Here is a 16761-nt window from a genome sequence, read left to right on the forward strand (position 1 = left end):
GGTCCTTGTCAAGGATCCAGAAACTTTGAGAATACAGGGTCCCCATGATTTAGTCACCTGGGGGCATGGGTACGCCTGTGTCTCCACTCCCACCGGTTTGCGGTGGATCCCCTCCAGAAATGTGAGACCCTATGTTCCCAAGGGTTCAGAAATGAAAGTACCCCAGGTCACTGTGGCCTCCTGGAGAAGGAGGAAAAAGGAGGAAGAGGAAGCGGGCCCAGAGGCAAGTCCTCCTAGCCCAATTACTCTTCCCTCCTGGGTTTTCTGTCATCAAGAGGAAGCAGAAGAGCTGTTTCCCCCAGCCGAGTGTTTTCAGTGGTTGTTTTACTAACCCCTTTTTTCTGAGTTCTATCATCTAAGGCTGAGAACATCAAAACATCAATCCAGCAGCTGCGAGGAATGGTCGATTCCATCAAGCAAGAAACAGGGGGCTGGTTTGACAACCTCTTCAAAGGTGTTGGACTCTCTAACATTACCAGCTCGTGGATCAAAACCGGACTGTTGTTTCTGTTCATCATCTTAATTGTAGCCATTGCTTCTGGTTTGGTCAAAAGCCTGATCATGAATGCACTTTTCCCCACTACTGCCCCCTCAGTGCATTCAGTGACACCTGCCATCGAATTCCCACCAGACTCTGACTCCAGCAGCGAGTGTGATTCAGATATCTACACTCCAGACCAGTGACACAAATAAAAGAAAAAGGGGGAGGTGTGGGGGTGCTGGAATGGTATCATAGGTTTTTTAGTTGTAAGTTTGATGTGATTTGGACTTTAACCCTAGCCAGGTAAAGTTTCTGTCTTGGATTGTGCTTATCAGAAGTTGATAAGAGTTACTAAGGCAACCTAATCCTCTGCCCAGGGTTTCGGTCATTGTATTTTCCCCCATCCCATTGTATTCTCCCCCACATGTCCATCATACCCCAGGCCCCAAAACCTTCAGGAGAGGTGTCTGACAGGGATTGGTGGGTCTCCCAGGACCACATCCCAAATTCACCTGATTTGTTAATGTTGTGTATTGCATTTTGGCCTTACCCACCTGGCTTTGTTTCATTGGTCTTGTAACTTGTGTCCACCCCCGAGATTTTGGGGGAAGAAAAACCCCCTGCAAGACAGGCCGGGGGTCACTCCCCAGAGGCACAGGCCTGGAACCAGGGGCTGCCCCTGAGTTACCCGAATAAAACCTTTCTCCCTGAGCCTGGAGTGTCCCCTCTTTCGAACCACGGCCGAGACAGCTAAGGCAAAAGCACTGCGGAGCCAAAGACCCACGCAAAGCTACTGTTGGGCGTATCACAGCTAGCAGGGTGGCCCAGCTGACGCTGAGCTGACCTGAGAGACAGATACGCGAAGCAACAATTAATAAAATAATGCACACCCAAAGCAACTTCATTACTTTGATCTTAGGGGATTGCAGCACAGGTCAGCAAAACTAACAGTGTTACTGAGTACATTCTGGCACATGATCTTGCCTGCAGCAGATCTGAAAAGCCAGATGAAGAAGGCATGGAAATGCATAACGGTGAGGGCAATGTAAGGGGAGTGGCTCTGGCCAGGTAATAAAATACCAAACTTGCTGAGTTCACCAGGCAGATGCATATTTGACAACCTGAATCAAAAGGCTCCTCTGGCTCCTGCCTCTAATGGCTACCCAAAATAGAATGTTGCTCCCAGAGTCTGTGTACAGTAAATGAGTATTCACAAAGGGAATGTTGCTGGATCTAGCAGAAGCAGAGGCATCAGATCACAGGAGCTTTAGAGAATCCTCTTCTGTGCTGGGGATTGTCCCCTATCCATACACATGACTCTAAACAGACCAGAATTGCTGCTGGGCATTTCATTATACAGGGACATATCTACATGGGTTAGCTTGCAGTTTTTTTCTTTACAGAGGCCAAACAGCAGAACTCTTCTCTGAGAATTTGATAGGGCTTGCTGAGGAGATACATGAAAGGACAGGGAAGACTGGGGGATGGCTGTTGTTAGTTGCATCGCAGTAGTGGTTAGAAATCCCAGACAGGATCAGGACTCCACTTTGCTAAATGTTGTACACTCACACAGGATGGGAAAAGCCATAGCCTGAAAAAGGAAGCTGAAGCAGACAAAGTGAGAAGGGAAACAGGTGTGAAGACATGAAATAATACCATGCCCAGGAGCTTACACTCAGTAACTGGACAAGGAATAGAAAATTCCTATTCTGTCAACTTGCTTCTGGCAGAGCTGCTTTAAATAGCTCAGAAGTTGTAAGGTGAGAAAGACTCTGTGTGTGTTTACACCTTGGAAAGGCACTGAGGAGATAACACACCATGTATTCATAGTTTATTTGTACTGTATAGCTGAAGCAAAGTGGAAATCTTTTTTTATAATTCTTTTCTCTCCACCTTTCAAAAATAGCACATATTGGAAACACTGGAACTTCCCATTTCAAAGACTGTAACATCAGACTCTAAATGCTAAATCAGCTGCCCTTCACCCTGCTGCTACAGTGCAGCCACTTTTGCAGCTTGAGTGTGCCCACTGTCCCTGTGGCACACACACAGCAAACAGCAGCTGGAGAAGGGAAGGGGACAGAGAATGCTCTATGCAGGTGACATTAGGATGTCAGACTAATTTCATCCCCTGAGGGGTTTAGTTTCAGGTATTGTGAAAACCTCTGTGTAAGAGATTCACAAAGCCTTTAAGCAGTGCTGTCCATTCAAATGACGAGTTGCAAACTTGCTCACAATTTTCCTTGGACTTGGCTGTTAATTACAGAAGGAACTTCTAAAATTACTTGCAAGTATCCAGCTGCCATGTCTGCTTCACTTAGTCCCATGTGATATAGACAGGACCATTTTTGATGTGATATAGAAGCAAAGCTAACTAAAAAGATTCTTTCTGGACATCATTCTGAATGATGCATAGAAGTTGCAGTAACAGGCTGGTTCCTATAATATTTCCTGCCTTTGCATTTTGGCTTAGCTGGCACACAGAAGGTACATTAGGGGAAGTGATGAAGTCCTTTTCCTGCATACATTCTGCTCTGCACTGCACTCCTCAGGGATCATTAGCCATTTGTGTCAGTCTTGGTTGGCTGAGCCTCCCTCGGGAGCTGCCTGTCCATTAAAAGGAGTGTGAGGATGTCCACGTGGAGTCAGACAGTCTGCTGAGAGTGCCTTCCCCTTGTGCTTCCATGCTGCCAGACACCATTCCCTGCAGAGGGATTTGCACTGATGATGGAGCAGGTAAGGGGACATTACCCCTTAAAAACACACTTGGAGGGCTGCTGTTCACCTCGCTTCCTGGGTTGGCAACATTCACAGCACTGTTGCTCACTGTCCACAGGCAAGGGTAGTGGCTGGAAAAGGAGCAGCACAGATTGAATGATTTATCTCAAATCATTTATCTTGCATAAGACTTGCCACAGTAAAGTCAATTTCATTATTTGTTCAAAGGCAGATATTCAAATCAAGTTACCAAACTAGATCAGCCTTGAAGATCTTAGTGAAAAATCACCAGCATGGAGAGAAATGTACAAGTATATGTGAAGTTTCAAAATATAAGGATTTTTTGGCTCTGTGACTTCTTCCCATCTCAGGAACTGAGTCAGAAGAGTTTCTAGAGAGGGAGGTCACAAAGTCTCAGGATACTGCCTAGCTACTGTGGTATAAACACTGAGAAGAAAACCTACTCAATCAGATAATGCTGCATTTGAAATTGCAGCTGATTCTCCTGACACCTAAGTTGAGAGAAGAAATTATTTCATTTATTCATTTGGGGAAAAGAAGGGAAAATATTTGATAATTAATTGATTCTCTTGGTCTAAATTCCATCTACTCCTAGAATAGGATCCTCGTTTCATGCAGGATAATAGTAAGAAATATATAAAGAAAAAAAACTGGGTTTAAAATGTTCACAGATTGTAGAGACCAGAATTCTTTGTGGGTGTTCCAAGATCCTGGTTTTCAGCAGTGCTGGGGAAAAATGAAGCTCCCACAGATTTAAGAGCAGAAGATAATTAGCTTGTCAGAAAGATCTGCCCAGGAATCTTGAATTGGGCACTTAGGACACATTTGAAATCCTGGACACAGATTAAAGTTTGGAACAAAGGGCAAATCACCAGGACAGTCCTACAAGCCCCAGTGCTCTTTATACCACCCATTTTCCTGCAACCTTACCTGGGTCCAGGGCTGGCACCTCCCTTTGTGTGTGGCACTGAGAGCAAATTAGTGTGTGGAGAGGATGGCAAAGTCCAGCTGTCATGTCCTGAGAATACCTGAAGATTATTGCTGGAGCTCTCCAATAAGTTAACTTTGGGGAGGAAAAAAAAAAAAAAAGCAACAAACAAATCCTCAGTGACAATTACAGACATTGTCTTAAGAAAGCAAAACACAGACAGGTTTATGGCAGCAATCTGATCATGAGGTCCCCAACCACAGGTAATAGGATAAAAGTCCCAACCACAGGTAAAAAGGCAAAATTCCCTTGTTCATTTAGAGAGTGGCAAGGTGCCATTGCAATCCCAGGTGGGATACATGAGAAGGTACAACATGACAGACACAGGATTTGCATTTTTGCAAGCCTGACTAATAGTATTTCATAATTGACATATATCTGGCAATGCTTTGATACAGATTTCCTTATAATTTGAGCTAAAATATTTAATAAAGTTTTATAAGTACTGCCTCATTCTTGGAAATTTTCAAGGCCAGGTTGAATGGGGCTTTGGGCAACCTGGTCTTGTGGAAGGTATCCCTACCCACAGCAGGGGGCTTGCAACAAGATGATCTTGAAGGTCCCTTTCAAGCCAAACCATTCTATGATAAATACTTCCATTAAACAGGAAGCCTTGCTAAATTATAATTAGCAAGCAGATTACTTTACCCTTACTCTTATTTCCAACCCACTTCTTCTGATCAAAGTAGAATCAAATTCTGGAACTCTGCACCCAGTTCTAGAAAGTGAAAGGGACTCAAAGGATGCTCTGACGATACCAAAATGCCTTTGGCTCACATCAGCTCCTACCTGAGAGCTGCTTTGACTTGAGAGCTCAACTGCATTGTGGAAAGAAGACCTGCAATGCTCTTTTTGTGTAACTGGGAGCTGTAGTGACAGCACCATCATACACTCTCATTAGAGTGCACCCAGATCTTGGTACCTCTTGTTTTGCTGCCTCAGTCACCCTGGGCACACAAAGGGTTTTGTGCTGGTTGTTCCAGGGACTTTCAGTGCCCTTTCCCAGCCTCAGCTCTGGCTGGCTGCAGTGCTTGTGCCAACCTAAGGCAAGGGGCAGGTGGGCAGAGGCAGCAGAGCAGGGCTCCAGGAATACAGGGCTCCAGGAATACCTGTAGGGGAGTGATTCCTCTGCATGTAGGAGGGCGGGTAGGGAGCAGCGCGGTGGCCCCGCAGGGATGAGAATCTCTCGCAGCTGTGGGGAGGCTGCGGGGCGGGCAGAGGCAAAGGTCCGCTGTACTGGTGGTAATTGGAGCTTCCCGAGGCACACATTGAATCTGGGCTGGAAAGCAACCAGCCACCCACTTGGAGGGAAAAGTGAGAATAAAACTATTACTATTGCTGGGTTGAAGTGCTGCAGTACAACTAAGAAATAACCAGCCTTCGTGCAGAATCAGCTGTGCCTCAGAAATACTGAGCAGATTCCAAAATACTAGTTTGTGAAACAACTGACAAAAAAATAGCAGCCCTCCACCCCCTTCCCAACCCACCAACTCTGAAAACAAGACCTGAAAGCAACCAGAAAATGTCACAAACATTTAAGAGCAAATGAAAGAAAAACTATGAGTAAAGCAAATGCAACTTCTGCTCCCCCTCATTTTTTTACCTGTTTACCTATGAAAGATAATTTCATAGGTGACAAAAACATTCACAAATACAAAACCAAAGGGGTAAGAAGGCCCTTAAAATGTCGTATATCATCTTGATTCTAGATTCCTTTTAATATTGAAAAACTGGGTTGTATGGAAAATGTTCCCTCTGCAGGACCTCTCACATTATTTCCTACTGTGAGGTCTCTTCAATCTCCTTATTTTTTTTAAAGGGTCCCTCTCAATGAACACAATTCAGGACTGAGTAAGTGACCAGTCTGAACCAGTTAAGCAAGGCCCAGGTTCCCAGCACCCATCATATCTCACAAAACTTGCAGCTGACATGAACAAAAACCTTACAGTGAGAATATGTCATGTGTTGGCCTTCAGAAACTGTCTCTGGAGCATCCTTAGAATGGTTTCTGAAAAGCAAAATACTTAGTGGTAAGTGTTCTCACTGAAAAATTATAGAAGTTATAACCAGAACTATTCATTAACAATTGGAGAAGTGAGTAAAAAAGGAGGGAAATCCCTCTTCTTTAACCTTGCTAGGCAGCAGCAGACCTTCCTATGTTCTGGCATAAGAGAAGCAGGAGCTTTTTTCTTTTTTATGACATAAACAAAAATGGTCCTAAGTTTATGCCATATGTGGGAGCTGGACATGGAATTCTGCATCTGCCTGTGGGCACCATTCCTGCTTGCAGGCAAGCTGAAGGCAGTATTCCCCCTTTCCCAGCTGGAAACCCTGCCACCAAGACACAGCAGCTTCTTAAGCGGTGAGAGGAATGAAAGGAAACACAGATTCTCCTGCAGGCACATGGGACACTTCACATGTCAGAAGATAAAGCAGGTCCAAACAAAATTAATCAGAAATGATGGGCTGGAATGCATCATTTGGATGCCACTGTGCATTAACGTGGGTGATGCAAGGAAAATTTTGCAAGATAAACTACAATTAATTTCTGATGGAAGCATCTCTGACACCTTTAATAAACTCATCATGAATTATCACACAGACTTAATAGCAGCAGTGTAGTTACATTACAGTTACACTGCAATTTCACTTCAACTATGCTTTTTGACACCTGGAGTTAACATTTTTTCTCCCTGACCTATCAGATTACAGGATTCACTGGAGTGCAAGTACACTGTAGTGAACATATGTGGGGTGTAACACTACTGGGAAGCTCACACCATCTCATTTCAGGCTTTCTGTGTAGACAGAGATAAGTGCCAGGATCCCCAAGAGCATGTTCACCCACTTCAGCATCTATTGTAATAATTATATAGTCTCCCCAACAATATAATTGGAGTGGCTCTAGATTTAAGACAGCAGAAACAAGAATCAGGTATGTAATTTATCTTTCATATGGTGATATCACAGTTTTAACCATATCAGCAGCAAAAAGCTACTGGATCATAAAAACAAGAGATGAACTCACCTTTCCTTTGCATCCAGGAAGGCTTTGGCAAAGGGATTATACTTGATTTTGAGAGCTGTTATCTTGAGTTTGCAGAAAACAAGGCATGTTAGTGAAGGCAATTTGAAACAGAAACTTGACAAATCATCCTCCAGAGTAATCTGAGTGGAACTGCCTGGGTTAGCCCAAAATATATCCCCACACCTGACGTTTCCAGGACTGGGTGGGAGACAGCTTTGCTGTGTAGTGATCAGTGCCATAGGCAAAACACAGTTGGGACAGCCTGGCATGAGCTGGTCTGGTAAATCTGGTGGAATGCTGGACCCTTTCAAGAGGGTTTAAACACTGAATTCCTGTCAAGTACAAATAAAATCTGCAGCAAGATCAGGTAAGGGATGTGGCACAGGAGTTAGCAATTCTTACAATCCAAAGCATCCCTCAAGGGCAGAAACTTTCCCATTTAGTATTGTGTTGTTCTGCAGTTGTATGTATTATAGGGAACATGGGGAGATAGGCTTATCATTATAATTATCAGTTATTGCTGGGAAAAGATATTTGGCTTGACTGTTTGCCCTTTTTTTTTCCCAGTAAAGGGTCGGGATGCCAGGACAGATGGACCAGTCTGGATCAGCTGTGGCAGGATATTAAGCTAAACCTGGCTTAGTACTGGAGCCAGACACTAGATTAGTCAATGTTCTACTGCAGGGAAAAGACAGAGCATTCGACTGGATGGAGTGTTACACTGCATGGGACTGGTGGGGAAACAAGAAAAAGGCGAGCTGGTCTTGTAGTTAATCAGCTTCTAAGAGAGCTCCTGGGTGGTGAGCAGAGCACAGCGTGGCACCTGCCTACCTCCTCGTTCTGGTAGGCAGTCACTGCTATGAACTGGGTCTCAGGGAAGGAGCAGTTCATCACCATCCGGTGGGGGCCTCCTACACGGACTATGTGCACCTGGGGCTCGTATTTGTGCAGGGAGTTCAGCATTATCTGCAGGAAACAAAGAGAGAGACAGCCCACAGTGCCACTCTGGTACCTCACAGCCACCCCCTGGCTCTGTGACAGAGCAGCTGTCACTGCTGAACCTCCCCAGCCAGCGACTGCTGAAGCAGGAGGGCAGATGCCTGCAATAACCACAGGGCTGAACAGATTGAGGCTTCACTGGACTGCATTTAAGGCTTTGGATGCAGCAGCATCAGTGAGTATTTGTGCTAACAGCTATGGCCCTCAAACCTCTGGGTTTACATTCACTGGAGGTTGCTGAAACAGCTCAGGGGACTCCCTGTCCTGCTTCTGCTGTCTGGAAGACTCAGAAAAGGTGCCAGGAGGAAGCTAAGGCAGCCATCCAGTCGCCTTTCTGGGCAAGACAAAATGTATCTAAACAATCCTTGGCAGATCATCTAACCTGGCACTAGGAGCTGTGAACAGCATTCATTCCAGGAAGTCTATTAAGTCCTTTAATTGGGTCTAGTGCAAGAAAAAGATCATTTTTTAAAATTTGTACTTTGTAAAATGGTGTATACCTAAATACATACACATATACCTATACCTATATATATATATATAAATATATATAACATAGCTATTAGCATAAAGCACTGATAGTCATCAATTACTTTCTAATACCATCACAAAAGGGGCAGCTGAAGCACGGAGTGGGGACATGGTTTACTTTAACACTGTGGTCATGATTTCAAAAGAAAGCAAAGGAAGCTTCAGTTATTTGTTATGTACTAACTTTTGTTTGGGTTCTGTTTCTCATATGGCTTTTCCTCTCCTGCTATCTGCTATTTTCCTCTCCTTCATATATATACACACTGTTTCCCTGGGTTTTTTTCCCCAGGGACTCTTTGACCCTCCAAGTTTCTTGTAGCTTTTTTCCCCTCCATGAATATTTTTCTGAGGTTTTTGACTTTTCTGAGATCCTGGACACAAGATAAGCATTTGCAAATTCAGATCCTGTTCTATGGTCTACAATAATTCTTGTGTGCTGGTTCCACATATTACTAAGGGAAAGTAAGATTATCTTCCCGTTCTCCAGTCTGTAAAAGCTGAGATAATTTCCTACCTCATTAGAGTACTAAGCTTACAGAGGTACCTCACAAACCTAATGGAAATAACAGATTGAGAACATATAACATTTACATGAAAGAAATTGATTCTGGGCTGACAAGTATCATCCACCATAGGAGTTTTGTACAAAACAAACAAGCTCACAAAAGGTCTTGTGCAACATTTTGCCTTTAGATGCATCATCAAAAATAAAATATGAAACAAAACTAATTTTCCTGTTTGCATTTTTAAGGGATTCAAAGAGAAAGTCACTTATTTCTGGTACATGTGGTTTCTTTCCAAAGGCCAAAGCTGATTCAATAGAATATTGATAATTATCATGATGCAGAAGCAGACATAGTAATTATTTAATTTAGGAGCAGCCTTTTATTCTGCCATCTGACTCCTGCCAACATTCCACTTACACCAAACAACATTGGGGAACACAACAAAAACCTAATACCCATGGCCATTTTTCCCCCCTTTCTCTGAAGTCCTATGCAAAAATCCCCAGCACACAAGACCAACTCTGAAAAGACCCCTGACGATTAAGTAAACCACAGCACTCTGTCTCTCTTAACATCAAGAAGTCCATTAAAATCTGAAAGTGCCAATTAAGGCCTGTTTATCCCTGTTTACATTTGGCCTCCAGAGAATAATTGGCATCTGTGGGTGAAGAGGCCTGTAAGGGCTTCTATAATTACATAAATGCACCCTTGATATTTCTTGATTGGTAGGTGCTTGCAATTGAAGCCAAGAGGTGATGTGGAAACATCAGGCCATACCTGCCCACTCCCATTGAGCTTGTTGGTAAGTTTGACTTTGCTGAAGGAAATGGCAGCTTTCATCCAGTGGGCCCCAAAGTTGGGAGAGTCGGGGTGGATGTAGACACAGCTGTGGTTGGGTGGCTCTGGTTTCCCAGCTGGCACCCACTCTCCATTGACGTACTTCCAGCGGTGGCCGTCAGTCGGAGCAAAGTCCAGCAGGAAGGAGTACATGGCATTTGGATCCAAGCCCGACACACTGATCTTCAGAACAGGGAACATCCGCCTGGCCAGGGAAACAGAAAGGGGGGACACCACTGGAAATTGGTCTTGATTCTCCCAAGTATGTTTGTTTACAGATGCTCACTGACTAGTTCAGATAAAAAAAATCCTCCCTTCCTTCAATCCACCCTTGCCATCAGACCTTGGACTCAGCAGTTTCTCCAGTAATTTGGTCCCATACTTCCATATTCCCTGACATCACCAGCTTGATCATGTCCTTTTGCTTTTAGTTCCATCTTACACACAAGCTCTAAACTTCTACCCAACCTGCCACTATCTCGTGTGTTTAAAACTGAAATCCAGCCTTTGTTTACTTTCGGGAAAATGCTCTTTTTGTGCCTAAAGATCCAACACCACCTTTTTTCAATCCCCTTTTATTACTATTTCTTTCTTTCATAAAGGAGATTTACAGAAGCTCACATCTTGGCTTTCAGAGGTTTTCTTTCTGTCGCAGAACTTGTGATTGATGCCACACAGCTCTGAAGCGGCACCTCAGTGCCTGAAAGTCTGCAGCAGCAGAGCTAGTAGGTCTCCAACACTTTCAGGGACTGGGAATAATGTGTGGACATCAGAACAGAGGTGTCTCCCAGCAAAGGTGTCCTATTAATTAATCTTCTTAGCTTATCAAGGAATATATGTAATTGTTGTTACATATCACCTCCTACATTCCTCTTCCATGAGTAACTGGCCTCCCTGCCCCAGACACCTCCATACTGACCTCTCCTGGCAACTGCCATTTCTCCATGCCACATTGTTATGGGCCATAAATGCCGATGAAGGCCAATGAATCTTTGAGCTCCTTCTCTCTGTGGCTACAGAGAGAGTTCACCAAGCAACCAGAGGAAGGTCCATACCCATGGAGCAAAGGTAAGGTAGCTCTCAAGGCTTGGGCAGCTGTACAAGACATCCAAAATATGTAAGATGGGAGCTGAAACTCCAGGCTGTCTTAAAGGACTGGAAGTCTCTACCCCTGCAGTCATACTCTCTAGTGAAACCCAAATGCAAATTGCTAACAGTCTCCCATGACATCCCACTCACCTTTCTGTATCCTTTTATACAGTTTTTGCTGCATACATTCAGCACCTTCTGCTGACAGGAAAAGACAGAATTTGAGAAATTTGAGATTTTTCATTTAATATTAATACTTGCTGATACAGGGTCAGTGCAGTACTGAAAAAGAGATCATAGAATGGTTTGGGTTGGAAGGGACCTTAAAGACCATCTTTTCCTAGTCCCTGGATTGGTGTCCCCAACATCTTCCACTAGACCAGGTTGCTCTGAGCCTCGTTCAATCTGGCCTTGAACACCTCCAGGGATGAGGCATCCACAACATCTCAGGGCAGCCTTTTCCAGTGCCTCACCACCCCTTGTATCACTCCATGTCCTTATAAAAAGTCCCTCTCCAGCTCTCTTGCAGCTCCCTTTAGGTACTGGGAGGCTGCTGTAAGGTCTGTCTCCTCCCCAGGCTGAACAACCACAACTACCTCAGCTTTTCCTCATGGGACAGCTTCTCTCCTCTGGACTTGCTCCAACAGGTCGATGTCCTTCCTGTACTGAGACCCCAGAGCTGGATGCAGCACTCCAGGTGGGGTCTCACAAGAGTGGAGCAGAAGGTTGGAATCCACTCCCTTGCCCTGCCAGCTGCACTACTTTAAATGCAGCCCAGGATGTGTTTGGCTTTCTGGTCTGTCAGTGCACACTGCTGTGTTGTGTTGTGCTTCTTGTCCACCAGCACTCCTGAGTCCTTGTCCTCAGGGCTGCTCTGAACCTATTCTCCACCCAGCCTGTGTTTTAATGCAGAACCATAAAGTTCACTCAATGAGGTTTGCACAGGCCACACTCTCAAGCCTGTGTAGATCCCTCTGGATGACATCCCTTCCCTCCACATGTCAACCAGAGCACACAGCTGGGGGTTGCTGGCACGCTTGCTGAGGGTGGGTCCCTGTCACCAACAAAGGTAATGAAAAGCTCAGTCCCAGTACTGACCCCTGAGGAACAGTACTCCTCACTGGTCTCCAAGGTACTGTGAGCCATGACCTTGCTAATTAAATAGAAGCTTAGTCAAGGATTTATACACTACATGTGTCTTTCTGAACAGGATGCACCAGCTACCAAACTGGGATATGATAGAAAGTACAGATGCATTGCTCGTTCCAACACTTAGATCTCCCCCAGTCAATGTTCAAAGTGACACATTTAGATATGTAGCTGAAATTGAATTAGAGGGGGAAATTAATCCCCATGAAAATTTAATTTCACTAGATTGTGCAGAGCTGTTTGTGTTACACACAGATTGTTGATTCCACTGCCCACAATGCAGGCAGGCTGCTCTGCCTTTTTATCTGACAGGCTCAAGTTTATCCCCAAAGGACCTATAGAGCAATCCAGAAGAGAATACAGTCATCATCAATTTTAACCTCCTGTAGCACTAAGATTAGAGCACTTCCTTGTGTTAACCAGCTTCATGCCAGTAATTCCCTGCCTTGCTTAGACCAGCATGTTTTGACTGTACAGGCTCTAACGATGGAGAACTTTCCACCTAACATGTTCTGCTGATTAAGTGGCTTTACTGTTAAAATCTGTCTTCTGGCATGGTAAATTCTGATTTCTCCAAATTTGTTTCAGTCAGAATGTTTGTTTAAATGCTCAGGTAGGTGCACACGTGACCTCCATTGCTGCAATAGCTGAGCACTTCAGCCTCTTCCATTTATTTAGACCAAATCTGCTCACAGTACAGGCCTTGAGTGGGAAAATGTTTGATATCAAACTTGAATGTGCAATAACCAGTAAAGTTGCTTTAGCATTCAAGCCTGAAAAGGGTTTCTTTCCCCTCACTCATGGCTGCCTGCACTGATCCCCTACGGATTTTCCCCATACACAGAAGGGAACAGTGGCACCTTCTTGTCTCCAGGCAATAACAGGGATTGCAAAGCCTCAGGATACTGCCTAGCTAATATGGTATAAACACTGAGAGAGGAAACCTACTCAGTCAGGTAACAGTGCATTTGATATTGAAGTGTCAATCTAAAACAATAGGTCTGAATAAAATAGGAGATCGTTTCCCACTGCATCACCTGCACCCATTGGGATGTGTTTTGTGATACAGCACATGGTTTAATTTTAATGATGTCTATCCTGTTCAGAATAAATCTATCTCCTCTAGTCATATTACTAGGGCAGGTGATTATTATAATGACATATGATACAGCCACAGAGACATATCTGTATATTAACACTGAAGATCATCTAACTGTGACATTTTGGGACCCTCGGTACCAATTAGAGGTGACTCAGAGCAGATAGAATTGTGCATGTTAGAATTTGACACTTGAGGATCACTAATCAATTAGACTTTCATTCTCTGGGGTACTCCTGTATCGGGTTTCTGTTTAATTTCTGAGCTTTGCTAACAATGTGTCTGTCCACACCAACTGTTTTAGTTTCCACACACAAAAGTTCAGGCTGGCTCTTAATCATAGAACACAGTTTTCAAAAGCATTAATCTACCCTTGAGCAAGAATGGTTTAGTTGTACTCATTTAGCAGCGGCATAATAAGATCAATATTTTTTCTACTGAGAATCTCTCTGGAGACAATCACTGAAGAATCCTGAACCCGAGAAAAACTCAGAACTGATAGGAAATTGTCTCAAATTTGTCTCCTTTTGAATAGCATGGTTCAGAGTTCTTTACTGCAGACCACAGTCTGTACTTTCTTTCTTTTAGTGTGCTGCTGGGTTTTTTGATGAAAGATACTTTCAGAAATGCAGAGATCCTTTTTCATTGTCTCAACAGTAACTATGTTTAAAGGATTAATGCAAATGACTATGTGACATACTTTTTTTTTTATTTTGAGATTGCTGTAGTTTGATCATAAAGAAGATATTCCTGCTCTCACTGACATTTCTAGAGATGTCACTGGCTATTCAAAAAGTAGAATCTGGCTGATAAAGAGTGTATAAGTTAAAATTAAAAAATCGGGTAGCTTACACATTGAAATAAAAAGTACCCAGGCACATTTAGATAATGAAAGATTCCCTTATCAACATTATAAAAAGATTTTATCTATGCACTCAGCCTGACATTTCAGAAAGAAGTAGTATCAGCATGAAGTCATGATTTTCATTAGCTGCAAGGAAAGAAACTGAAAAAACCCTGTTGGTAAGGTGTGATTCTTTGTACCAATTTAACTAATCAGAGGCAAACTCATCTTACCTCATTTTTAGTTGCTTACACTGCTAAGGAGCCAGTTTAAGCAACTGTACAGCAAGTGAAAGTCCACTTAGAAGTTTGCTGTAGCCTAACAGCAGTTTTCAAAGCAATTTAAATAAAGGAAAAGCAGCTTCATGATATAAAGAGAATCTCAGCAGCAGATTTCTATCAGTATAGGTTATTAGGAGGAATCAGAATGGCAACAGGTACTCTTACACCAAGAGCTGGTACTTTGGGAAAGAAACTGTTCTCTCTGCAGAATCACCTTGCTGAGCAGACAGACTATATTTTCCATTTTTACTGCTTTCATCCATCTCCCTCATCAAGCTGCAGTCAACAGTAATTTCTTACACAAATTCTGCTAAATCAAAGTCTGCAAAATTAATGAAACTCACACCACATGAGTAAATTTTTTTCTCCATCTCTTGATTCCTCTCTCCTATGTGGATCTCCTGAGAGATCTTACAAAACATGTACATGTTGAGGGAGTGACTGGGGTGGGAGCAGCAGAAGGCTGGTGAAGATAAATTAAATAAAAACCTTAGTATCACTGTGCAAATCTTATTCTGGTAGCTGCTTGTCTGTTATGGGCTGGACTCTGCTGTCAGCCCAGTTCAGAGCAGAACCTCTCTGGAGAGCCTTCTTCAAGCCAGTGCCTGATTCACAATTAACATCCTTCTCGCCAGATTTTTCACTCTTTCCCTGTGCCTTTCTGTGTTCCCCAAATAGTAAGATATGATCCATTTATATCACAATGTTTTGTGCTTCTAAAATTGTGTATGTTAAGCAATATTCCACACTTGTTTCTAAGGGCACCAGCAACAACTGTGGGACAATGCAATTCAGACTGCACATGCATACAGAGCACTTAGGGCAGTTTTCTTGTCCCATTTTGGTACAGACTGCCCATACAAGCTGTTAATACCCAAGAGCAGAGGGACAGGAACTGAAGCTGGGGATAACAACTCCAGTCTACTTCTGTGCAGTAATTTGAAGCCTACAGGTGAGGACTTGCTAATATAGACTGATGATTATTAGCATAAGAAGTCATTCCAAAGGTTTTGAGAGGTATCCCCTTGCAAAAGTTTCCTTTTTGTGCAATCACAAGTTAGTCAATATATTTTTCCAGCATGCTTCCCAGGAGGAATGGTTTGGCAGTGACCAAAAAGAAGCAGGGTCACCCCATCTTGTTCATACACTGGTTTTAGCAGACTGCAAGGCTGCAGACCCCGAAAAACTCTGGCGTGCCCATTGGAGTTCTCTCGAGTGTGCACACACAGTTTATTATTATTATTAGAGCTTAACCCCCCTGGCTGTCACCTCCAGTGAGCCCGCAGTGCTGAGCAGATCACTCACCTGCCATTCTTGGTCACGATCATCTCATTAGTGACTTCCCTGAATCTCTGCCAGAGCGTGGCATCCTCCAAGACAACCTGGAGCTGCTTCTCCGTGGGGTCTCCTTTGTCTCTCCCAGCCCGGAGTTCACTCTCCACCACGCTGAGGAGCCTGGAGACGGTGCAGTCGCTGGTTTTTTTGCAGCCCAGGTCTGCCATGACGGCTTTACTGCCAGGAACTTCAGGTAGTTGCTGAAAAGACAAAAATAATGAGCTAAATAATAAAAATAAGTCAGTTCACTGGGCACCGTCTGACTAACATGCTCTCCTCACTCTTTTGCCACTGCCTAGCTCTTTCCCCTGGAAGTCCCAATGGGCAGTGACACCAGTGTGTGGAGGTTTACGCACACGCTCCACACAAAAAGAGGACTATCTCCTAATTACCTGTTAGACAGTCAGGTGGGTGGCTGGCTGATGACTCAATTGGCTGCCTTGAAAGAAGAGTCCTCCATCCAAATTAGCATGCTTTTATCTTTTTTCAACCTGAAGTGGGTCTAATTGTTCTGCTTGAGAACCAGGTTTCCATTAATGAAAATTGTTTCATTTCCAGACTGAAACAATGCATGGAAATTGCATTCACGCTGGTGCGGACTCTAACTGAAGGAGCTGGGAAGAGTCAAGATAGTTACACAGAGAAGGTTGTCTTAAAATATTTTCACCAAGGATGTTGCATAAATGCATTAACCTCATTCCTCTACATTCCTAAAACAAAATATAACAGTAAAAGAGCTTTCTGCACTGAAGTTTCAATGCACAATGAGAAGGCATTGAAACCATCCCTACACTCCACTGCTGATGGACATTGTGTCCATCCCTTGGTCCCACCGTCGTTCAAAAAACCCCCGGC

The 16761-nt window shown here is 43.7% G+C and overlaps 1 protein-coding gene across 1 annotated transcript; it reads right to left on the reverse strand.

Annotated features, from left to right (window-relative positions):
- Positions 1-3095: 3095 nt before the first annotated feature.
- On the reverse strand, positions 3096-16073 carry TBX19 (T-box transcription factor 19; the record flags this gene model as incomplete). Its single annotated transcript, XM_083855501.1, has 8 exons — positions 3096-3330; positions 4151-4283; positions 5318-5419; positions 6155-6216; positions 7237-7298; positions 8068-8202; positions 10050-10314; positions 15877-16073. The coding sequence occupies 8 exons, from the start codon at positions 16071-16073 to the stop codon at positions 3096-3098; spliced, it is 1191 nt and encodes a 396-aa protein (XP_083711627.1).
- Between the last annotated feature and the right edge of the window lie 688 nt (positions 16074-16761).

Source organism: Zosterops lateralis (assembly GCF_965231275.1).
Source record: "Zosterops lateralis genome assembly, chromosome: 2".
NCBI classification, from domain to species: domain Eukaryota; kingdom Metazoa; phylum Chordata; class Aves; order Passeriformes; family Zosteropidae; genus Zosterops; species Zosterops lateralis.